The 25,315-nt window shown below is 35.0% G+C and overlaps 1 protein-coding gene across 1 annotated transcript in view; it reads left to right on the forward strand.

The window, feature by feature from the left end:
• Positions 1-2,728: 2,728 nt before the first annotated feature.
• The window catches only part of LOC123542742 (sodium-coupled monocarboxylate transporter 1-like), a 31,301-nt gene continuing 8,714 nt past the window's right edge, over positions 2,729-25,315 (forward strand). The window contains exons 1-12 of the mRNA XM_053531083.1: positions 2,729-3,375; positions 5,547-5,615; positions 13,840-13,891; positions 14,997-15,064; positions 15,857-15,937; positions 16,400-16,473; positions 17,381-17,521; positions 18,207-18,428; positions 19,565-19,680; positions 20,511-20,581; positions 21,091-21,177; positions 23,880-24,046. Of these exons, the coding sequence (XP_053387058.1) occupies positions 3,019-3,375; positions 5,547-5,615; positions 13,840-13,891; positions 14,997-15,064; positions 15,857-15,937; positions 16,400-16,473; positions 17,381-17,521; positions 18,207-18,428; positions 19,565-19,680; positions 20,511-20,581; positions 21,091-21,177; positions 23,880-24,046 (1,505 nt within the window). The 5' untranslated portion in view covers positions 2,729-3,018. The remainder of the gene's footprint in view (positions 3,376-5,546; positions 5,616-13,839; positions 13,892-14,996; positions 15,065-15,856; positions 15,938-16,399; positions 16,474-17,380; positions 17,522-18,206; positions 18,429-19,564; positions 19,681-20,510; positions 20,582-21,090; positions 21,178-23,879; positions 24,047-25,315) is intronic.

A 25,315-nucleotide genomic window follows, 5' to 3' on the forward strand; every position in this document is an offset into this window, starting at 1 on the left:
CACTGTTTTCAGCCTTCTTTGTTTAATAGGAAAATGAATCGGATCGTGTTAGAATTGGAGATCAGATGCGAAGGAATTATATAACGAGGGCGCAGCCCGAATGATAGCATAATTCGCATCTGAACGACAAAAAATGATTTAATAGATCTACATAAGAAAGTAACTGTTTGATATATTATAAATATTTAACATTTAAGAAATAATATATCTCATTTAGTGATTTGTCGCTGAATAAATCATTGTTTGGAGTACAGATGCGAAGGAATTATATCACGAGGGCGCAACCAGAGTGATATAATAATACGCATCTGAACGACAAACAATGATTTTATTCACACGACAAGAGCAAATCACTTAATGAGATATATTATTTCGATTCTAACACGTTACCAAGGACTTTAAAGTACATCCTTGACGGCATTAATAAAATATTTGCCCGTTTTCAGTCGGTTTCTTTTCCAGCGCGCCGCTATGTCGTTTGAAGCTATCACGTAATAAGTCTGACGTCAGAACAGTGAATTATTGAATAGTAATTCACTGTTTTCAGCCTACTTTGTTTAAGAAATGATATATCTCATCCAGTGATTTGTCGTTGAATAAATCATTGTTTGGAGTTCAGATGTGAAGGAATTATATCACGAGGGCGCAGCCCGAGTGATATAATAATACGCATCTGAACGACAAACAATGATTTATTCAAGAGTAAATCACTAAATGAGATATATCATTTCGATTCTAACACATTACCAATGATTTTTAATTACATCCTTGATGTCACTCATAAAATATATGCCCGTTTTCAATCGGTTTCTTTTCCAGCGCGCCGCTATGCCGTTTGACGCCATGACGTAATAATTGTGACGTCAGAACAGTGATTTGTTGTATGATAATTCACTGTTTCCTGCCTTCTTTGTTTAATGGAAAAAAAGAATCGGATCGTGTTAGAATTAATAGGAAAATGAATCGGATCGTGTTAGAATTGGAGTTCAGATGCCAAGGAATTATATAACGAGGCGCAGCCCGAATGATATCATAATTCGCATCTGAACGACAAAAATGATTTAATACATAAGAACGTCACTGTTTGATATATTATTAATATCTAATATTTAAGAAATAATATATCTCATTTAGTGATTTGTCGCTGAATAAATCATTGTTTGGAGTTTAGATACGCAGGAATTATATCAAGAGGGTGCAGCCGAGTGATATAATAATACGCATCTGAACGACAAACATTGATTTTATTCAAGAGCAAATCACTAAATGAGATATATTATTTCGAATCTAACACGTTACCAAGGACTTAAAAGTATATCCTTGACGGCATTAATAAAATATTTGCCTGTTCGTTGTGTTAGAATGTATATTATAATACAGCTATTGACTTATGTTGATGTTAATATGTGTTTTACGGGTGCGTAAAAACACATATTGACCTCAACATAAGTCTATAATTGTTATATATTATATGCCGGTCCATATTTCGTACATATAAGAAAGAAATAGTGATATCACATGAGTCATTGTCTATTTTGCAGGTCAATATCACTTTTTGCGGAACCCCGTGTGCTCTCATTTCGACCAAATGAGCGCATTTGAGAAGGGTTTATAAAATTATACAGCTATTGACTTATGTTGAGGTCAATATGTGTTTTTACGGACCTGTAAAAATGATATTGACCGTGGACGCATATGTGTTTTTACGGACCTGTAAAAATGATATTGATCAAGGACGCATATGTGTGTTTTTACGGACCTGTAAAAATGACTGCGTCCTCGGTCAATATCATTTTTACAGGTCCGTAAATACACATATTGACGGAAACATAAGTCTATAATTGTTATATTATATGCCCTTCCTTTGACTGGCCCATATTTCATACATATAGGAAATAGTGATATCACAAGAGTCATTATCACTTTTGCAGGTCAATATCGGTTTTTGCGGACCCGCGCGTGCACTCATTTCGACCAGTCAAATGAGCGCATTTGAGAAGGGTATATAATATTTCGATTTAAACACGATATTCGGGATAATTATATAAAGGTCATTGACAGCATCAGCCAATATCTGCCCGTTTTGTGCGGCTTTCTTTCCCAGTGCGCAACTATGATGTGTGACGTTGGGGCATAATAGTTGTGACGTTGGGGCATAATATTTGTGACGTACTAAACTGAGTTTGTGGAATAATAACACGCAGTTTCAGTCTTTTATGTTTCATAGGAAAGTCAGTCTGGTTGTTTTAGAATTAAAGTCTAATTTCACTAGTAGTATTATGTGATTTGATACGTTTGATATGAGTATAGCGCCGCAATTTAAAAGAAGAAACGTAACGTCGTTTTTCAAAAAAGGTTTTTGACTTAAAAAAGAAATACGTTGTTTTCTTCAGCGTTTTCATTAATCATGAGACATGGAATTATTTTAACGCCGTATTTATGTAATGAAATGAAAGGTAAGTAGATACAAATGCTGACTTGATCTGTGAACGAAGTTTAGCTTCAGAGATAGCTTCTTCCTGCTGCCAGGGAAAACATTTGAGCACCCAGCTTCTTGATTTATAGTCTCATCTTACATAACGGTTTAAGGTGAAAGAGTGCAAGTCACCAAATCATACGGATAGAGAAGTAAAACGTGACGTGACAGTGAATATATTAGACGTGATATATTGATACTTAAAGGTGAATAAATCATAGAATATACCCTAACGTGCTGTAAAAGATTGTTAAAATTTACAGTACGCAAACATTACAACATCCCTTTATCACGACTATCCGCCTTGGCCTACTACTGGGACATAAGCTTAAAGGATTTATTTAATTTCGGGTGTTGTGTACGCACCGTGCATTAAAAGTTGCTGCAGTATTTAACAGAAAACACTGTGAGATAGTTAAGTAATACTATAGATACATCTTAACACATACATAAAAGCTACACTTGCATAGTGACCTTATTAGGTGTTTTGGAATTTTACTCGGGTCAGCAGACGTAAACACTAGACTTTTTTTTTAAAAAAAATGGCGGATGAAGAAGTGAGACAATTTGAAACGTGGGACTGGGTGTTATTTGCCGCAATGCTTGCTGTTTCAGCTGGAATTGGCATATTTTATGCTGTAAAAGATTTATGTAGTGAAAAGAAAAACCCCACTGGAGAGTTTCTAATGGGAGGTAGAAATATGCAACTACTTCCGGTTGCAGTCAGCATCCTCGTGTCTTTCATGTCCGCCATCTTGATTCTCGGGACTCCGGCGGAAATGTATACAGCAGGAACTTTGTATTTTATGTATTTACTTGGAATGATTTTAGCCATTATTCTGTCAACCCTTCTGTTCGTTCCTCTCTTATATCCACTAACTCTCACCAGCAGTTTTGAGGTAAGTCTTTGTATAAGGCAACTTATTATGTTGTTTGAACATGTGGTCTACATGAAAGTCCGTACAATCATCTAAAATTGATTTTAACATGGATACTTTAAACAGAAAATAAACCAACACTAAATAAAGTCGTGTTTTTCTTTTAATTCTATGATTATATACTACTTAATGTGACACGTCGGTTAGTTTAAGCCATGGTAGACTTCAGACGCAGCTGTCCTTTCAAAGAGACTTGGTGCTTAGAGCGTAGGGATACGAGTATGTAGGGCGCTAGTTCGATCTGTCTTTTATGACATTGTATTATAGAAGACAATATACCGCAAGTATCCCGTTCTCTTTCCTGTTTCATATGGAATAGTTATCCATTATACAAAGTTAGGCCAGTGCTGAGTCAGAATCCAGAGACACCAGCTGATTTCCGTACAAAAAAAAACCCCAGAGATCCTATTGATAAACAGCGTTTAACTGGTATCAAACAATCAGACCATTCAATGAAATCAAGGCATGATTACGCCTCAATTGAAGTTTTTGATCAATCAAAGGGCTTTAACTTTGGCGCAAAAGTGAAAATTCTGATTGGCGGACAACATCCTCAGTTTAATACAAACATTAATATATCATATTTACGTAAAAAATCTTCTACACTTCAACAAGTATGTCAGCAGTAATGACCATTTTAGCAAATCAGAGGCAATAAGTGCAAAAATACAAATCAGATTTTAACAACATTTACTAGGAAACATCTATGAATGAATACAAAAACATCATCAAATATTGACTGAATGGTGCTAAAAAATACCTCTGATAAAACAAGGGCTGCATTACTCTGATTTTACTGTGAAGAATATGATTGCTGTTTTTGAAAATCATTCCCTCGTAAAATCAAATAATTACATTAAGGTATAAACTAAAGTTTGTATAATTTGACTCTAGTCATGTTTAATGCATAGAAACACAAACACACACACGCACACACACACACACGTCACACCAGATATCAACCACTGTGCCGAGCTATTAGAAATAAATGGCACCGGGTAGAAAAGAAATGCAGTTTTTAATTAAATGAAGGACAATAACTCTGGTATTATTATTGGAATTCGACAGTATTTGCTGGAAACTGTCATGAAGTTAATACAACATATATATGATGTAAATTTAAGTTCACATTTATTATGTCGATATCTGTAAAATGACCGTTTTAATCAAATCGGGGTTAGTTATCTTTGTCGTACAAACACCAAATATTAACAAAATGCGACTCATCATGACCGATGTATTCTCCGGAATGACGGACGGACAAACAGATAGACGGACACGTGGACGAGGCTAAAAACTATGTCCCCCACCCCTGTTCACGCTTTCGTGGGGGCGGGGAAAGGGGTACGATATAGCATAGTCCGTTAGAATGTGGCAAAATTCTTTTGAAAATGACTTTCGATTTCTAGAATAGTTATTTAATACTAAATATTTTGAAATATGATGATGATGACGATGATGATGATTATTATTATTATCATTATTACTATTATTATCATTGTTATTATTGTAAAAAAGGTACAAAAGTCAATCAGGAAGCCGCATGCAAAGAAATCAGCCGCCCATACAGCATTCCGCATGGAAGTATGTGTATGTGCAACTGTATATTACACGCACACAGTAACTGAGCACATGTACGTACAAACATAAACGAGCACATAAATAACAAAGAAGTAACAAACATACACACAAAAACCGTATATATAGAAAAGGAACGCAGTAGGGCACCGCCTTGGAACGGTCAGTGGCAAAAGCAACACTGGGGAGTTTACACTAGTTTACTGGTGCCAAACCGCACCCTTTAAGCCCTTTAAGCCCTACCATGCTCCTATATGACATGACACATGGTTCCACATTTGAAAAACAAAATTGCCTAAAATCCCGCAAAAGAATGACAAATACCCCAGCTATATGGATGTTTGATGATAAATTCAAAACATGAATTCATATCTTTTAAAATATCTAAAAGTTTATATCACTAACGAATAAGTTCTTCAAAATGTGTATAATATCAATATTTGAAAGAATAACTTAAAACGAAATGTACAAAGGAAATTTTTTTATAGATAAATTCTACATTAATTTCAAATTTGTTTGCAACCGTCAAGAAAATATTTCTGTTCTATTTTTAGTACCTTGAGCTGCGTTTCCAGTCTAGATTGGCTAAGCTTACAGGAACTGTAATCATGATTGTTCAACAGGTGAGTATAGTTTGATATAAAATCAAATTCTATTGGCGAAGTACTTCATTTAACCAGCCAGTTAGTGAGCCGATTATTATCAGAACACTAGTCTCATGTAGCGACTTCAATTTCATTTGGCTAATGACATTTAAACTAAAAATGCACACTATTCAATTGAGAAACTTTTATTCTAGATATATGTCAGTTAACTGCATCATATTTCAAAATCGGAAAAAGGGTAAATGTTCAGAAAGAGAGTTTTTTTTTCTTAGCTAGTAATTTTGAAATTAGGTTGGAAAAATTGGAGGCAACTCCGCTAAAAGTATCGCAAACTTGACCGTTGACGGACAGTGTAAACCTTTAATTTTTTTTACCTCAGGCATGAATGTTAGCCTGCATATTAACAGGAAGTACAGGTGAATTTGAGCAGGGCCTTTATCAACGTTCAGTGCTGCGAAAAGACGTAACTTTAAAGTAATTATGCACGCATCGTGTCTTTGTTAATTAAATTTATGCATCCAAAAGGCATGTTTTTATGAATAGTTTTGACATTTACAATCAATTACAATCAATATACAAGCTATAAATATGCATACTAAAACATGAAAATTTATAATATTCAACAGATGCGCCTTTGTGTTTGTAAACTAATAACATTATAAATATAAGCCATGTCTTTTAAGCGACCGATTTAGGAGAAAAACGTCTCTGCACAAAACTCCCAAAAATATTTTCCGAAAACCGATGTCATATTTCAAATAATTAAGATATACAGGAAACTACTCGACGTTTAAGTAACAGTTATATTTATGACTTGATGGGGAACTGCTATGTATAGCGCCACTTGTTTTGAAACTTGACAGTTGTGAGTAAATATAATAAATAAATTTAAACCATCTCGGCGGTTTATTTGCGCAATGACACTGGCGTCTGAATGGTTTCATTTTGGTACGGACCGGTACAATAACACTGTAAATAAATAGATGTCACTTTGAAGTGTGTTGTTTGTAAAAAGCAGCCAAACCAAACTGGCTTGAAAGATAATGAGCCGCACCATGAGAAAACCAACATAGTGCATTTGCGACCAGCATGGATCCAGACCAGCCTATGCATCCGTGCAGTCTGGTCAGGATCAATGCTGTTCCCTAACGGTTTCACTAATTGCAGTAGGCTTTAAAAGAGAACAGTATGGATCCTGGCCAGACTGCGCTGATGTGCAGGCTGGTCTGGATCCATGCTGGTCGCAAATGCACTATGTTGGTTTTCTAATGGCGCGGCTCATATATCATTGTCAAAAGTAAACAATTTTAAGACACTGATTTTTTATACAAGACATGTGTAATTTAATCCAGTGATATCGCTGAAGGGTATATATATATATATATATATATATATATATGCAGACCAAAATCGTTCCTTAATCAGTAATAAAATCTGTAAAAAGATCCTTTGGAAGTATAAAATGCAACCAGCTAATAAGCGGAACTCTATTATACATATATTGATCCCAAAGGACCAGAAAATATACGGGGAGACTTTTTACAGCAAAAACACGGCACTTCAAGATTGCTCTTGTGATAGTAAATAAAATCTGTAAAACAACCAAGCAGAATATAATAGTAGACTCGGTCTGATTGAGTCTGTTAAGGATGACTACCCGTTATAGGCCTCAATTTCACCAAAATTGTACATACAGCTTGATAATGTAAGCTTTGAAAATGCCAAACGATAGAAATAAGGTGCATAATGACAAGTTATATAGTGACAGAAGTTCTAAAAAATAATCTTTATATTACCTCCCCTGATAATTTTTGTTTTTCATGAGTTATCTCCCCGGAAAACTAGAAAAACAATATTTTTTTTTCCTTTTCCCTATGGGGAATTTTAGATTTCTTTTTGATATTTGTATCGGAATCATATAATGCAGCTTTCTACCGCAAACGTTTCTCGAAACTCAAGCTCAGATTGTCATAATCAAGGAAATTATATATTTCCCATAGGCATCAATGTTAACTTCAATACCGATTATCTCCCCCCAAAATGATAAAATTCTAAAAATCTCTCGGTGAAACGTTTTTTTTATTTTAAATGTCTTTAAACTGACCAAATTTCATTTAAATATTACCATCCAGTTACAAGATATGAAATATGGCTATTACACCATGTTATCCTTAATAAGAGGCAATGCAATGTGCAACATCTCTCACGCCCCCTAGCACCGGCTTAAACGGAACTCTATTACACATATACTGAATGGACTCCATGAACCCAAAGGACCGGAAAATATAAAAAAAAACACACACACACTGAATCCGGGGAGACATATTACAGCCGCCACATGACACTTTCAGATTTCTGTTGTGATAGTAAATAAAATCTGTAAAAATATCCTTTAGAAGCATAGAAAGCAACCAAGCATAATATAAAAGCAGACTCGGTTTGATCGAATCTGTTCATGAGACTAAAATATAGCTTAGTTTAGTGCGGCGGCAGTCAAAAATCGCTTTAGAATCTAGTTAGTTAGCTGTCCGAAATCGTTCTAGAATCTAGTGTGTTGGCAGACTGAAATCGTTCTAGAGTCTAGCGCGGCGGCAGTCCAAAGACGCTGTTAGACTAGTGTCTATCATGTCAAATGTTATGTAATAGGTGTCACAAGAGAGACTTGCCCGGTAATCGCCCTTAAGAGGCCCTTTATTGTGAAATAAACGAGGTCATATTTTCATGTGTGTCACATAATGATATTAAAATACCTTGTATCTTGGTTTTTTTATCGGTGTAGAAGAATAACAATGGTATCGAAATGAAGCCAGGGGCCGTATTCATTAAGCATCTTATTAATAAGTATAAGTATAAAAAAATTGATTATTTACTAAGTATTACTTAGGTAAGAAATTTATTTTACTTAAGTATATTTGTTATTCATAAAACAACTTAAGAAGTAATTCTTGGCTTTTATTGTGGACGAAAACATTAAAAACAACAACATTAATTTCAGACAGATACAACATGCACAATTATGTTTAAAGTGCTTTTTTCTGAAAAACAACACTTTAATCGTACTCACGACGCCATTTTGTTTTCTGACTTAAGTCATTTCTTACGTATCTTAAGTTTAAGCTGTTTTATGAATAGGACTTAAGTTTTTTACTTAGACTTAAACTGAAATCACCACAAACTAATGTAAAATCTTCAACTTAAGTCAAAACTTATACTTAAGATGCTACATGAATACGGCCCAAGGTCTTTGTACATTTATTTACAAACACTTAATCAAGTTTTCTCATTAATTATTTTACAGACTTATGAATATTTATATATGTTTTTAAAAAGTGGGCAGATAATTCGTTAAAATGACATTTTCAAATAATACAAAGATCAATCTTCACTACTTGATTTATGAATGGACAAAAATAAGCAGAATTATATTTGACACATTACTTTATACAAATGTGTATGACACATTGCTTTATACAAATGTGTATGACATATAACTTTATACATATATGTATCTGTTTGTAGCATTATTATTGTTTGCAAGAGTAAATACTGTCAAAAGTGGGTGGGGTATATTAATCATTAAAAAAAAAACAAATATTAAAAAACTGACAATATTTACCTATCGCACATGTAAACGATATTTTGAGATAGTAAGATGTTTTGATTTTAGAATAATGTTTTTTATAAATATTGATTAAGAGTTTATTCAGCTCGTTTGCATACTCCTCAATATAAATTAAAATGTGTCAAATATATAATTAAAACGTTCATTTAATACACATATATCTGTCCTTAACCTTTGATAAGAATCTAATCAGTTTTATAAATGTAAAGCTTGTAAATATTCCATGCATTAAGAATATAATTAGTATGTAACACTTATTCAAATGCTGCACAACGTAGTTTACACAGTTCAGTATTGTTCATAGTCTTTACAAGAAGACATCGTTTTAAAAATGTCACAACTTTATCGTTGCCATTTACATTTCTAAAGTTGGTATATGAATAGCCTCGCATGGACATTCAAACATGCAAAACCTGGTTGGATAGGTAGCATTTGCACCTTGCACTGCCAAATTTCGTCTTGCAATCCACATAAGTATATGGTATGTTACAGTAATACATGTCGACCGTACATGCAAACTTAGATCCATTCCCGTGCGAAAAAAGAACAGGAAATCCTGGGATTATCCCAGGAAGTCCCAGGACTATCCTGGGATAATGTCCTGAATATATCTCAGGAATTCCTGGGATAGGACTTTTCACGCCGTTAAATGGGAATGGGACAATCCCAGGACTTTCCTGTGAACAGGAAAAAAACAGGACACCAGAACACAAAGAAACCTATGCTGTCCTGCTATCCTGAAAATCCCAGGAATGTCCTGGGATTTCCTGATGTCAGGAAATAAAAGTATATATTGTCCTGTTCTCAGGAAATCCCAGGAATGTCTTGAGAATTCTTGAAGTCAGGATATCCCAGGACAATTGTCCTGTCTTCAGGAAATCCCAGGAATTCCTGATGTCAGGAAATTTCAGGAGAATTGTCCTGTCTTCAGGAAATCCCAGGAATTCCTGTTGTCAGGAAATCTCAGGACAATTGTTCTGTCAGTTCAAATATGTGCATACATGACAAAAACACTAGGTGTAATATTTAGTCTAGAAACATTAAATTATGAGCTTCATATTGAGCAAAAAGCTCTTATCATTCTATGATCTATTTACTTTTAAAAGTGAAACTGCCTTTGATCAAACATGTACAGATAATCTAAACAGTACTAACATATTTCACTCTTCAAAGCCCTGTTTGATTTTAAAGAAAAATACTTTTCTAAATAACTTACTGGTATTGTTTTGTAAAATCATTAAATGTAGGTAAATATTTAGTATTATTTCTAAAAGTTTAATACAGAAATAATTTGCTAACTTACCACAGATATAGAATATATTCCAGTTAGTAGTTACTCCAACAACACAACAGCACAAGTGCTTAATGATACAAAACATGGGTCTTCAACACCAGGATGTAATTAACTTACTAGACCATTACAAGATCATGTTTCAAATTAATTACCATCTTTCAGTCTGTATCTTTTAGAAAAAGTCCTGTCTTTTTCCTGTGAACAGGACAATTTCCATCAAAAGACCTGTCTTTTTACTGTGAACAGGACAATTTCTATCAAAAGTCCTGTCTTTTAGTGTTAAAGTCCTGTCTTCAAGACTTTTATGCAGCCTAAAAGAATCTCAGGATATCCCAGGATAATCCTGGGATTTCCTGAGAATAATCCTGGGATATCCTGAGAACAGGAAAATATTTCTGCACGGATTACTACACGCTATCGATGCCACGTTGTGAAGCGTAATTAGTATATGTCCAAACTTGCATATATGTATAGCTAGGATGGCCTGGCTGCATACACAGGATACACATGTGGTCAGTCTGTATACCTGTATAGCCCTGATACCCGAAATGGCCTGCATCTATACCTAAAGTACCCTTAGTTGCCACTCTCTTTTGTATGCCACGGAGACTAATGGTGCATCTGTATGTATAGTTAATCTGACCTGTATGTATACCAATGATACCCAGAGTGACCTGTATACCTTGGATACTTTGGCGGCCTGTGTTAACCTGATTTAAAATGTAATATTTTTTCCAATCACAATACTGTACTAAACTACATGAACCAGCTATGTAAACTCTATAATGTATGCAAAGAAACCTTAATATATAGACTTTTGGTAGCCATTTGAAAAAAAAGAGCGCCATATTGGTTATCTGAGGTTGCCTACATAGCTTATGGTCTTATTATCTGTTGTGTTTATCAATCTTACTACTGCAATAAATTACATTAAAATATATGTAAACGCTCATAATTATGAATACTTTTGAACATACTTACCTTTGGTGTTCATCTTGGCCGCCATTTTGAAACAAATGGCGGCAATATTGGGTGTGTGCCATACGTTCACGATCATCCTGAAATAACCGGTAGATATGTACCTAATACAAAACAATATGCCTTGCTTTTGTGAAAAAATATACACAATTGTGCTAAAGATTACTGCTGGTCAAAAGTCAACTCACCCCACCCGCTTCAAGCAGTAACTACACATTAAACACAAGTGCTGGCGATATAAACAGTTGCGTTTATCAATAGATAAGTATCCCACATATCATTTGTTACCTTTCTGTTTTTAAAATTGTGGAAATGAATTATATAAAACAATAGTTATTGTACAGCTGTACATACATTCCATTTTTTATCGTAATTTTGTAGGATGCTGCCGATTTCGTTTTATTAAGTATTAATTAATGAATATGCAAAAAAGCTAACTTGCATGTAGTGATTTTATTTCATAGTTAAATAGAATGGCGTTAATTAAATAACATGATTTTTTTTCTCACTTATTTCATCAAGTGGCGGAGAGATAAGGCAGTATAAGTGGAATTTGTAAAACAAACTGCATTTAATGACCTTCAAATTAATTTATTGACTTTTTAATTTGACCTTAGGATTGCGACTATCGGCATTAATGAACTACTTATATGATATACTTCACTTATAACACATAAAAAATGCATCTTCACTTAATGCCAACGTACCGTATGTTTTCTCTTATTAGACGTACTCGCTTATAATTCGCACACCAACATCTGGGTTTCTTTTTCTTTCAATTACCTTGTAGCACACGCTTATAAGATGCTCTTCATTCTTTGACCTGGAAAATGACTCCCAATAATGCGTCTTATAAGCGAAAATATACGGAAGGTGTTATCCAGCCACATATATAAAAATAATTGGTAAACTATATCCAACTGTTTTATTCACCAAACCAGACCTAGTGTGTTTTTGTGATCTTATTCTTAATGTATATTATTTCTTCTATGCGAAATTAAAAGGGAGCACTTAGAGGTTTTTGTATGAAAGAAAGGATAATAATTCGAGGTTGTTGTTGTTGTGTGAGGAAATACATACTTCGCCCGGCATAACATATACTTCTAGTGTTCATGTATTTTATACAGAATATCAAAATACTTTTTAAACTCCCATATCTGTAAAACGAACCTGTAATGTTATGACTTGTGCGTGTGTCCGTCTGTCTCTCAATCGTATTTCGTACCCGGAATATAACTCAGTAATCATTCAAGGTTTCGGCATTAAACTTGACATATATGTAGGTGGCGATAAGCCGTTGACCAGGTCTTTAGGTCAAGTCATAAATGGAGCTCAGAGGTCACATTTGGCTTTAAACTTTGCATATAGGGTAAGTGGTGATTAGACAATATGCTGAAGATTAGACCTTTGTTTGTAAGCCAATGTCCAAGGCCACAAATTGAGTTCAAATCTGTCCTTTATATTTTGTTTCCAGAGCACAACATCAACACTATTCAAGATACTGATTTAAAACTTGGAATATGAGCGATTGCTGATGAGATGTGTTGAGGAGTGCAACAATCCACATTCCCAACTTAACACACGCACCCACGATATCCACGCGCCGTCCCAAATTCACTACTTTATTTTTTAGCCTTAATATTCATATACATGAACTTGATTGGTAGGTCAAAGGTCATGGTCCCAACTTTAGTTCAATGACAAAACATTATTTTATGTTTTGTGTCTGGAGTAACATAAACTTAAAAAAAAAGGTGAATTATGATGAAACGATTTAATTTACGCTATACAGCTAATTAAGAGATCCATAAGGCATATCACCGAAGCCGCTGATACATATAAAAACCAAATATTGTGTTCATGCTGGTGATAATTGAGATATTTTTGCTAGTCAGTGTGGTGTCCGTTAGGGTGAAAGCCTATCGCCTTACTAGTTTTATTATCTTTCGGATATGTAATATGTACATTACATTTCAAATACTGTATATGTGAATAACCTCCTAAGATGTATATTGCAGAAACTTTATGGGAAAAACATCATATATATATGTTATCATTTAGGTAATATATATGGGAAAAGTGTCATATGTATGCTATCTGTCAACATGGAAATAGCCTCTCATGCTTGTTATTGTTCAGAAAGTTTATATTAGAAAAAAATCCTTTGTGAATTATATTTTAGATTCTGTATGTTTGGACAGCTTCTTGTGTATATTTCAGATATCAGGTACTATTTATGGGAATAGCCTCCTATGTATATTACGGCTACTAAATAAGGGAACAACCTCTTTTGTATATCATATTTCGGATACATTACAAATGGGAATAAACTCCTTTATATATTTCAGATCTTATATATGGGAATAGCTTCCTATGCCCCCTCGACAGCTCTGGAAGCAGGTACTTTAAATGTCAACTTCCATTTATAATCTAAACTGAAATTAATTACGTAATATATATTGTTTGTTTGTTATGGGCGACATACGATTCAGATCTTTTGCTATTCGGCTATAACATATTAGCCCTACACCAGTTCCTGTATGCAGTATGGTGCTAGAAAATGTGACCCTCTTATTGCTCTAACCAAGGTTATTTTTTTAAATTCAAACTTACTGCTGTTTTTATTTTAACATATACAAAGGATGTTGAAAATGCAAATGGCCATATTCATATAATAGTAAATGTATAAAATATCTGATGACTACTTCAGTATAGATCATATTAAAATGGAACACAGTAATGATCTCAATTTTGTTGCGTATAAAAATCTATTAAATTCTTACTTTTATATAAGATATAGACAGAGTTTCTTTGATCAAACAGACATGTCATGATGAGTATGTCAAGGTTTATTAAATAAAACTTTATCTGAAAAAGCTTTTGTATATAAATTCATTAAGAAATATCGTCTAAAGGTACAAAAAATGGTTTGTTTTGTTGGTCTTTTTTGCTGCAAAAGACGAAGTTACGTCTGAACAATGATATCAAGTAATGGCTTGAATCTAAAGTTGTTTTGCTTTTGTTGGATTTAAAGACACAATTATAGGTCATAAGGCGACTTTTCATCTTTTGATGGTTGATGAAGACTCCATTTGCCCCTCCGTGCATTATTTCATCATGAGCGGGCACCTGGATAGAACCACCGACCTTCCTTAAACCAGCTTGGTGGCATTCTCACATTCAACACCCAAAGCGAGACCCTAACCCACATTGGTGAGGAATGGTTTAAAGTCATCGACCATAACCACGCGGCCAGTACCAGTACAAACTTGTGTTCCGCAAATAACTGCCAACTTCCCTGCATTAATCAGAGGTGGAGGACGAATGATTTCAGACACAATATCTGTCATCTAACCGTCAGGGAGAACATACGACTCGCCTCAGGATCGAACTGACGACCCAGCGATCCGTAAATCTGCGCTCTCTCTACTGCGCTAAGCGGATAGGCTGAATTTTTAATTATTAACTGCAATTGGAATTTACTATTTTTAGAATCTATTTATAGTAACAGGATTTCCAACATGGGCGACAATAATTACTGTCGGATGTGTGTCGACATTTTACACATTTCTGGTGAGTTTAAATACCTATATGTCTTCTTAAGTGATATTTCTTTTTTCCATATCAGCATATTCACAAACATGTTTCCTTCATTCGTACTATATAACACTAAAAGACAACCGTTTTATCATGAAAAAAACACATTTCTTTTAAAACTGAACCTAGTGATGTGTACAGAGAAACTGTTTTGTTGTATCTCTCAAATGTACCATCATTTCATGGATTGTTCGGTTTGCGTGAAATGCACTCGATGTTGCTATGAATTCTATATTTAATTCGTTATGTTGTGGTTATTATAACATTCTTAAAGTGATAATTTTCAAATATTTGATTGATTGAAACTTTGTCAAAATTTTGACGTCGATTAATCAGTTCAAACACTCGTATTTGTTTACTTATTGTGGTTGAAAGACGTACATGTGTACCAGGTATGGCTTAAATTGGATCAAACAACCAACGACCACCTGCTCAACTTCTTTGTGGACCAAGTGTTTTATACTAATTTGAAATAATTTTATGTAAACAATACAGATGAGAATGACATTGTTGTCGAAAATAAGTTACCCAACATTAGACTTAGGACTACTGTCTGATCCACTTAATCTATAACAGTTTTGTTTATGCGATTTGCGGCTTTTTTTTGCAGGATTACTTTACATGATTTTAAAGGTCTTGAAGGGTAGTAGGAGGTTGTCCTTATTTTTTAAATCTCTTAAAGAATATTAATTTAACTTTAAAAACTATATTTTTTCTCACTGTAAAAACCATGTAAAAATCAAAGACAAATGCTTATGTATTTTTCAGGGAGGCATGAAGGCGGTCGTATGGACTGACGTCTTCCAGTCTGTCATCATGATAGCCGGACTTCTAGCCATTGTTATACAGGTTCGTATAGATAGACGATCCGTAAAGACAATCGGTAATTAACGTTCGATTACCTTTTCTCCGAATGTAATTTCGGCATTTTCCGATTTTCACCGGAAGAGCTATATCTACGACAGAAAAAAGCCAGGGTAAACTACCTATTGGTGTTACGTAATCACACGACCATGACGTGTCCATATCTTCTAGTATTTTTTGTTTTACTCTAAAATAAGGCTGTGAACAAAAATGTATTTTTGACTCCAATTTATTTTTCAAATATTATCGTATATTCCTTTTGGTTGTTGTTAAATCAAATTAAAACACGATGCGGCTGTACTTAATCCAAACATAGTCGTGTATATATTTTTCATCGTTCATGTAAAGTACAGTTCTTAGACTAGAGCCCTTTATAAAAAAAATCTGCGCAAGTCAAATATTGTGAACGTCTAGTATAGTACATGGTAACCTTATTTTTTTATCCAGGGAATAATCAAAACGGGAGGATTCAGTGAAGTCTGGAATATCAATGACCAGTGGGATCGCATTGATTTCTGGGAGTAAGTATTGAAAGGAAGATGAAAGTATTGTAAGACTGTTGACATTTATACAACTTCATGTACAGCCTATTTTATACACTTTTAACAATATTTAACATATAAAGCATTCCTAACTACAGTAATATATGGAACATTACCTTTACCCCGCTAAATTTCTAAAATGGACTTGTCAAACATTCGATTTGGGCCGTACCATTTATAATTCGAAGGTGTGTTCACTGAAAATTTACTGCCTGAATATTAAACTGTGCAGACCATGATCAGCCTGCATGGATGTGCAGGCTGATCTTTGTTTGCATTCGTGCAGAATCACTTGCCACCAGCAGACTAAAGATTAATGGGCTGTAAATGGGCAACCTTTTGCCAAATATTTAAACTAAGTTTAAAGATCGTTTTCATTAATAAGATATTGTACATAGAAATTAAAGAGGAATTAAATTACTCATTGACAGATTCTTTATTTATAAAAATACCCATATCTTCTGTGAAATATGTCAACAAGTCTCTAAAGCGTTAGTCACGCAGTAAATAGCAATATTAAGCAATACATAAGTTATTTAGCTGAACTCTGTATACTGTCTTAAACTTATAGTATTTACTTTTCAGTTTCGATTTAAATTTTACTCTCTGTTTAGAAAAATGAAATTCTTACGTTCGTCGCTTTACAATTATATATTATATGGTAAACGAATACATTTATTTATTTTTAACTTTTATTTATACACCTCTCCGTTTATTATTGATTTTGCTTATATAAAATATATAAGTGTCAAATGAAGGAGTCATTACAAAATGGTAAAATACCTAAACATTGCATTTCGCAGCACGAACATATTACAAGAGGAACACCAATTGCTTTGCAATCAAAGACACTACTTAAAAGACGACATGATTTTTTTTTCTTCAGAGCGGACCCCGACCCGACAGTTCGACACTCTATATGGTCTCTGGTAGTAGGTGGCACGATCGGCTGGCTCGGCACATACGGAGTGAACCAAGCCAGTGTACAGAGATATTGCGCCGTTTCAACTCTGCCAAAATCAAGAGGGTAAATTAATAAAAAATATATACACATGATACTCTTTTTCATAAACGAGATAATGCAATTTCAAGCCCAGTAAAGTGGTTTCTGTTTAACGTTTTATCAACAGAGAATGTTGTCTTTTCCAACCCGGGGTCCGAGGTGAAAGAATGGTTTCAAAATTCCACTATCTGATAAGTTGATTTTGAGGTCAATTTGAAATTGACCAATGAAAGTTTACATTCTAAAACTCGTCATTTTTCCGACTCGGGTTTTTCATATGGTCTTACTAACCCGTTTCTGTCGTGTTTGAGTTGTCGGGGTCTGAATGTACTAAAATATGCAAAAGATTTTACCCATTTTATATGGGGTGTATTTTCTGCCACAAGAGACAAGAAAATGAAGATTATGGAATTAATTGTAGTATTGTTCCCTAAAAAAGATTTATTACTTAATATATACAGCAAAACGCTGCACATATAAACGGAGATAAAACCTGACCAAGATCGATAGTTACAGTTCGATCCTATTTTACCTCTGAATATAGACATCCTGCAAAAGAAAGGTTTGACTTTAATGCAACGGCTATATGTAAATATGCAGCGTTTTATACAAAAATAGGTTTTGCCAGCGCTGATGAATGTTTTGAAAGCGAAAAAGAACATATAATAACAACTATATCGTAATAATATCTATGTTGCATTTATTGTAGGGCAGTGCTACTGAACGTGTTTGGCGTGATTATCCTGGTGACCTTGACCTCTTTGGCCGGCATTGTTATGTTTGCTTTCTATGCCCAGAAAGGGTGCGATCCCCTGACTAGCAACACAGTTAGCAATTCTAACCAGCTGATACCGTATTTCGTCATGGAAGTGCTGGGCTATCCGGGCTTGCCTGGGCTTTTCATTTCGTGCCTCTTCAGTGGTGCTCTCAGGTAGGGTCCCTTAATCAGTTTCTAATTGCGTTGTATTATTATGTTTCAAGATTTCATTTTGGCGCTCTCAGGTATGATCCCTTAATCAATTTCTAATTATGCCATAGAAACCTACGTTGGGTAAATTAGAATAATCGACAGCGAACATTACAATAGTTAATGAAAAAATGCAACGCATTGAAAATGAAATAATGAATATTGAGTCAAATTTAGTGCATAACAATTACTGGTTAATGAAATAAGTGCAAGCACCACATTTATTGAAACTTACATTTGACCTGAGATACGAGATACCCTGTTCAAACTGCATACCTTTTGCGAAATTGTACAGACGACACTGTTATTTTTATAGATTAAGACTTTTTGTCAACGTACACTGCAAAATCATATGAGCCGTGCCATGAGAAAACCAACATAGTGGGTATGCGACCAGCAAGGATCCATACCAGCCTGCGCATCCGCGCAGTCTGGTCAGGATCCATGCTGTTCGCTAACGGTTTCTCTAATTGTAATAGGCTTTGAAAGCGAACAGCATGGATCCTGACCAGACTGCGCGGATGCGCAGGCTGGTCTGGATCCTTGCTGGTTGCATACCCACTATGTTGGTTTTCTCATGGCACGGCTCATATAAAGTGCACAATCTTTTCCAACATGATAATGCTTTATTTGTTTTTAGTTAATGTGAACACAATTTTTTGAGGGATTTCTTTATATCTTATAATAAACCCGCATAAGTAACAAACCCAACCGTTTTTGGTACAGAAGTTGAACACGTCCCAAGTGCAACGTTCATTTAAAGCATAAGTATAAAAAGTATATGAGCCGCGCCACGAGAAAACCAGTAAAGTGCCTTTACGACCAGCATGCTCATCCGTGCAGTCTGGTCAGGATCCATGTTGCTCGCTTTCAAAGCCTATTGCAATTAGAGAAACCGTTAGCGAACAGCATGGATCCTGACCAGACTGCGCGGATGCGCAGGCTGGTCTGGATCCATGCTGGAGTGCAAATGCACTATGTTGGTTTTCTCTTGGCGCGGCTCAATTATATTAAAGGCATGGGTCTATTTCAAGGAAGATGCATCTTCATATTATGCTCTAAGCTGTTTCAAAGGCTTGTTGTTTTCTTTTTTTTTGCAGCACGATGTCCTCGTGTTTAAATGCACTGTCCGCAGTGACATGGGAGGATATTTTCAAACCTCTAATAGGCGATAGAGTGACAGAAACAACGAAGACTTGGATAATAAAATTGCTCGGTAGGAACCTGTTATTTATGAAACTGTTTTGTTTGTTTCGTTGGGTTTAACGTCACACCGACACAATTATTGGTCATATGTCGAGTTTCCAGCATTTACTGTGGAGGAAGACCCCAGGTGCCTCTCCTTGCATTATTGTATCACGGGAGGGCACCAGGGCAGAACCACTGACATTCCGTAAGCCAGCTAAAAGGCTTCCTCAAATGATGAATCCAACGTATGTGGTTCCAACCCACAACGGTGAAGGGCAAGCGATTCGAAGTCAGCGACGTTAACCACTTAAATATGTTTAATAAATAGATAATGTCGCGGGGTTGTCTAAACATTTTGCAAATCATCATTATATTTTGTTTCATTAAAGATGATTATGTTATATGCAACTTACGACTACTGCTTACTATCAAACATGTTAATCTGCATATAAAACGCTAAGAAAAAATGACATATAATATTGTTTTTTGTTTCACTTTTTTGGTGGTGGCGGGGGAGGTTAATGTCAAACCGACACAATTTTCATGGTTGGTGCTGGAAGACACAAGACACTCCTCGAAGCATCATTTCAGGCTCAGGCGGACGCCTGTGTAGAAACAACGACCTTCGGCAATGTAACTGGATGACTACCTCACATGAAAGAATGATACTCTAAAAGAGATGTTTCGAATCCACAGCGGTGTGAGGCAAATATTTCAGAGCAGGCGTCTTTATCCATTCGACAAGACAGGTCCCTCTGAAAATATATACAAATGTATTTATAAATCGTTTTTGCTGCACCTTTGTAGGAATGTGTATACGCGTCATTTGATAATTAAGTTTTTGTGGTTTGTTTTTAGTGGCATTATATGGCGCAGCAGGTGTTGGATTCGCATTCATGGCGCAGAACCTCGGAGGAACAGTATTACAGGTGTGAGAAATGACGAAGAACTTTAATGTTTAAGAGTCAATATTCTTGTTTTGAAAAACAAGTCTGCGCCTGATTTATGGTCTCTGGCCTTTGTCAGGTGACTTTCAGTCTTTTGTCAGAAAACATAACTGATAGTTTGACAAAAAATAAATAATACAAACTTCAAACAATACTACATATTAAGGCACAATTCATGATAGATAGATTTTTCAAGTAATCAAATCCATTGGAACGATGGTATAGGTAAAGGCGTCGGCACCTTGCCATGTGACACCTATTCTTTCTAGGAAGCGGACCCGAATTTCAAAAAAAAACTTGAAACTTTCATCACAATCGAGGTAAAAGTTGGTATTAACTTAGTAGCATTACAAATACCATGCTAATACATGTATATAGTTTAGTTTTATGGTTTGTTTTGAAAAAATATGTAACATTGCATATGTTTGATATATGTTTTTACATGATAAGAACTTGTTTCAATAATTTTTCAATCTTATCATCTTTTGCAGGCATCACTTAGTTTCACAGGAGCGGCATCGGGGCCACTTCTCGGTATATTCCTTCTTGGTGGAGTGTTTCCATGGGCGAATGCAGCGGTAAGGTTTGTTTGAACTGTTGTTTACTGCATTTAGTAGCTCTATACCGAGTTTCTGCTTTACACAGTGGTATTAGACCTATCAGTACTAAAGGAACCAGGGCAGGAGACATCTTGTCTAACGGCGGACAGGTTATAAAATACTAATTGTTCACTTCGGATTCTTGTAGAGGTACAAAGAAGGCTAGATTTTGCTTGAATTTCATTTGGAAGATGTTTCTTTTTTATGAAAGTTCGTAGAAAAATCGAAGATAATGTTGTATCTATTGAAGGAAAACTCAATGTTAGTATAAGTGGCAAAGTCAAGTGTAATAAGATGTTATTTTGCAAAGGAAAAATCTCGCTAAGAGGATACACAACCCCTTCTTTTCGCTTCATTTTATGGCAATTTTAACTTAAAGATAATTTCTCAAAATGAGGTACGAGGTTTTAACATTAATCACGTAGTACACTTTATATAGAATATATATATGGAAAAGTGACATAAAATATTGTTTTTTGTTTTACGTTATATATAAGGAAAAGTATTTGTTTGTTTGTTTTGGGTTTAACGCCGTTTTTCAACAGTATTTCAGTTATGTAACGGCGGGCAGTTAACCTAACCAGTGTTCCTGGATTCTGTACCAGTACAAACCTGTTCTCCGCAAGTAACTGCCAACTTCCCCACATGAATCAGAGGTGGAGGACTAAAAGTATTTAGTGTATTACAACTTTTGTAACAGTGACTGTAGAGCATACTAGTAACTTTCTCAGTTGTCAATTGTTTCTGAGAAAACTTTGATCCACCGAGTCGGTAAAAATGATTTTCATGAATTACGGCCTTATCTCGGAAAATTATATATCATCCCAACGCTCTCTAGCGCTGATGTTAGGATCTTTCTAAGTTTTAATTTTAATGTCTTTAAAAGTAACAATTTCATGGCCAAGAATAATATTTTCTGTAAATCTTCAGCTGATCATTTGCCACATACGTTCGAAACTCGGTGAAACTCGGCAGTGAACGTTCGTTTTTATTTTTGTATAAAAATAGATTCTATCATTTTCTCTATGACACAACGACAGAGAAATAACTGAAGTCGATATGGCAGGTGGTGAGAAAAGTTTAGTATCAAATTAAAGATGATTTTAGTTAAATCCATTTACTAAACATATCGATAGAAGGTGAATAATGAACATAATTATGTCATCCAAAGAAAGTAGTCCCAATCCGTGACTCTAGTTACCTCCCCTGACGGTCCGTCCACAGAGTCGTAATATCAAACTGAAATGAAATGAAAGTGATAATTACGCAACGGGTTGGACTACAAAGAAAGGAGCGAAAAGTACGGGGACAGAAATGAAAACAGATAGGGAAAAAACAAATTATCTGGAAAAAAATCCTTATGAGAATTTGAACTCGTACAAAACGATTTCATGATTTGCTATTTGTACCTGAATTTTATCCGACTGAGATATTTTGCCATATACTTATTGGACATCTATTGAAATGAAACAAATATTGATATGTACTAGCATTTAGGAGTGACCTGTCGCTTTTATTAATAGATTTGAAAGGTTACTGGAATAAACCACTTCAGTAAAGGGGTACCCTACCTTTTTATAACTTATTTTTATAATAAATATTTAAATGACTACCTTCTTCGACAATTAGACACCGTGGTGCAGTGGTAAGCGTGACGGCTCTAGAATCTAACTTTTGTGAGTTCGAATTCCAACGGAGATCAATTTTTTTCTTTTCATTTTATATTTTATCATTTTATATTTTGCTAACATACATTTTAAAATGATGATAATGTTAAACATGTATTTGAATCGCATTACTTGTATCATTTTGCTATTATCGCATATATCATAGGTTTTTCAAATATCTTCTTCATTGTGAATTATTCAACATGGTTGACATAGCTCTTGACAATTTTGTCATTTAACTAGCTGATGACACTGATTCGGAGGAAACCGACACCGCCAACGAGCGTGAAGATGCTCCATTGGACGCGTGTGTTTGAAATGTATTGAATGTATTGAACTTGTACGAATGAAATTAAAAATGAAATTGAAATGATGAAATGAAATGAAATTTAAAAAAAAAATCATGAAAAATGTAAATAAAAGAAATTCAATCATAAAACAAATCGCCCTGTTTGGGATTCGAACCCACAGCCTCCTAATCGCAAAAGTTAATTCACTAACAAGATTCCTCAATTGTACCAACTAAGCTACCGATGCAATTTCAATCTGTGCATTATTTGAAATATACTTATAGTTTTTTTAAACGTCAAATAGCTTTCAAACCCTTATTTAATAAATGGAACAGTCTGGAAAATCCAAATCTAAAAATAAAAGCGACAGGTCACTCCTAATTGCTAATACAGCTCGTTTAAATGGGCCAACCGTGTTATTGTAATTATAAAATAGACTGGCCCGGTTTATAGGTTGGTCAGGTCTACGATTTGTATTGTATTTTGCCATTGAAATATTTCTATAAAATGCTTCTTCCCATTTGGATCCGTCCATGTTTACAAACACGTTTGTTTATTTTATGGACTGTACTTGTCATATATTGAACAAGCAGTAGTAATTGTTACTTTATCAATTGTCATAAAATGGACGCGTCCTCCCGTTTGCGAGGGAATCACGTTATCATTGGGGGTAAGTAGAATAGTATGATATGAAATATTGTGCAAGTTTTATTTCATACCGCAGGGATGTGTAGTGGGCGGATTTTTAGGCCTAGCCCTGCCATTGTGGATAAGTATAGGAGCATACAATCTACCATCTAGCGGATACAGCCTTGACTTTCCTACAGACAACTGTACCCTAGAGAATGCGACTACATTGGTACCTTCTACAACTGTTACACCGGCAGAATTGTGAGATTTTATATAATATCTTAAGGTTTCAGGATAAAAAGAGAGGATATAGTCACCACCTTGTTCGTCCGTCCATCCGTGACACTTCTTGTTCGGAAGATAACTAAAAAAAATATTGAAGATACCAAGTTGTAACTTTGAACAATGATAGAGGTCATTGAGAGGGAGTGCAGTGATAAGGAACCATAACACTAGGTGGCCACGTTGTTTTAATTATCTCACTATTTTTAAAATTCCTGTTCGGGGCATAACTTGAATTCTATGTAAAGTATTGACTTCGTACCTTACAAATTCATAAAGATCAGTGAGAGAGAAAGCAATGACAAAACATATAACTCTAGGTGGTCCCTTTTTCGTACCTTACAAATTCATAACTCTAGGTGGTCCCTTTTTCGTACCTTACAAATTCATAAAGATCAGTGAGAGAGAAAGCAATGACAAAACACATAACTCTAGGTGGTCCCTTTTTCGTACCTTACAAATTCATAAAGATCAGTGAGAGAGAAAGCAATGACAAAACACATAACTCTAGGTGGTCCCTTTTTCGTACCTTACAAATTCATAAAGATCAGTGAGAGAGAAAGCAATGACAAAACACATAACTCTAGGTGGTCCCTTTTTCGTACCTTACAAATTCATAAAGATCAGTGAGAGAGAAAGCAATGACAAAACACATAACTCTAGGTGGTCCCTTTTTCGTACCTTACAAATTCATAAAGATCATGAGAGAGAAAGCAATGACAAAAACATAACTCTAGGTGGTCCCTTTTTCGTACCTTACAAATTCATAAATATCAGTGAGAGAGAAAGCAATGACAAAACACATAACTCTAGGTGGTCCCTTTTTCGTACCTTACAAATTCATAAAAATCAGTGAGAGAGAAAGCAATGACAAAACACATAACTCTAGGTGGTCCCTTTTTTGAATTATCTTCCTTTTTTTGAAAACCTTGCTAAGGGCATAACTCGAATACAATGTAAGGCTTTGACGTGATACTTTACATATTCATAGAATAGAGATCAGTAAGAGGGAGTGCAGAGTTAAAGAACCACAACTCTTGCTGACCACGTTTCTCCTTAACACAACCTCCGTGACTGAAAAGTCCCTTATGCTACAGTAGTTTCGGGGAGCATCCATCGGTGTTACCGATCGCCTTGTTACAACATGTTTGGCGTCTTGTGAGTGAAATAAAACTATTGCATCGTTTTGGTATTACACTAGAGTAATAACATTTTTTGACCTGACGTTGTTTCAAGTTCAGAAGATGT

The sequence above is a fragment of the Mercenaria mercenaria genome, chromosome 19, assembly GCF_021730395.1.
Source record: "Mercenaria mercenaria strain notata chromosome 19, MADL_Memer_1, whole genome shotgun sequence".
In the NCBI taxonomy this organism is placed as follows: domain Eukaryota; kingdom Metazoa; phylum Mollusca; class Bivalvia; order Venerida; family Veneridae; genus Mercenaria; species Mercenaria mercenaria.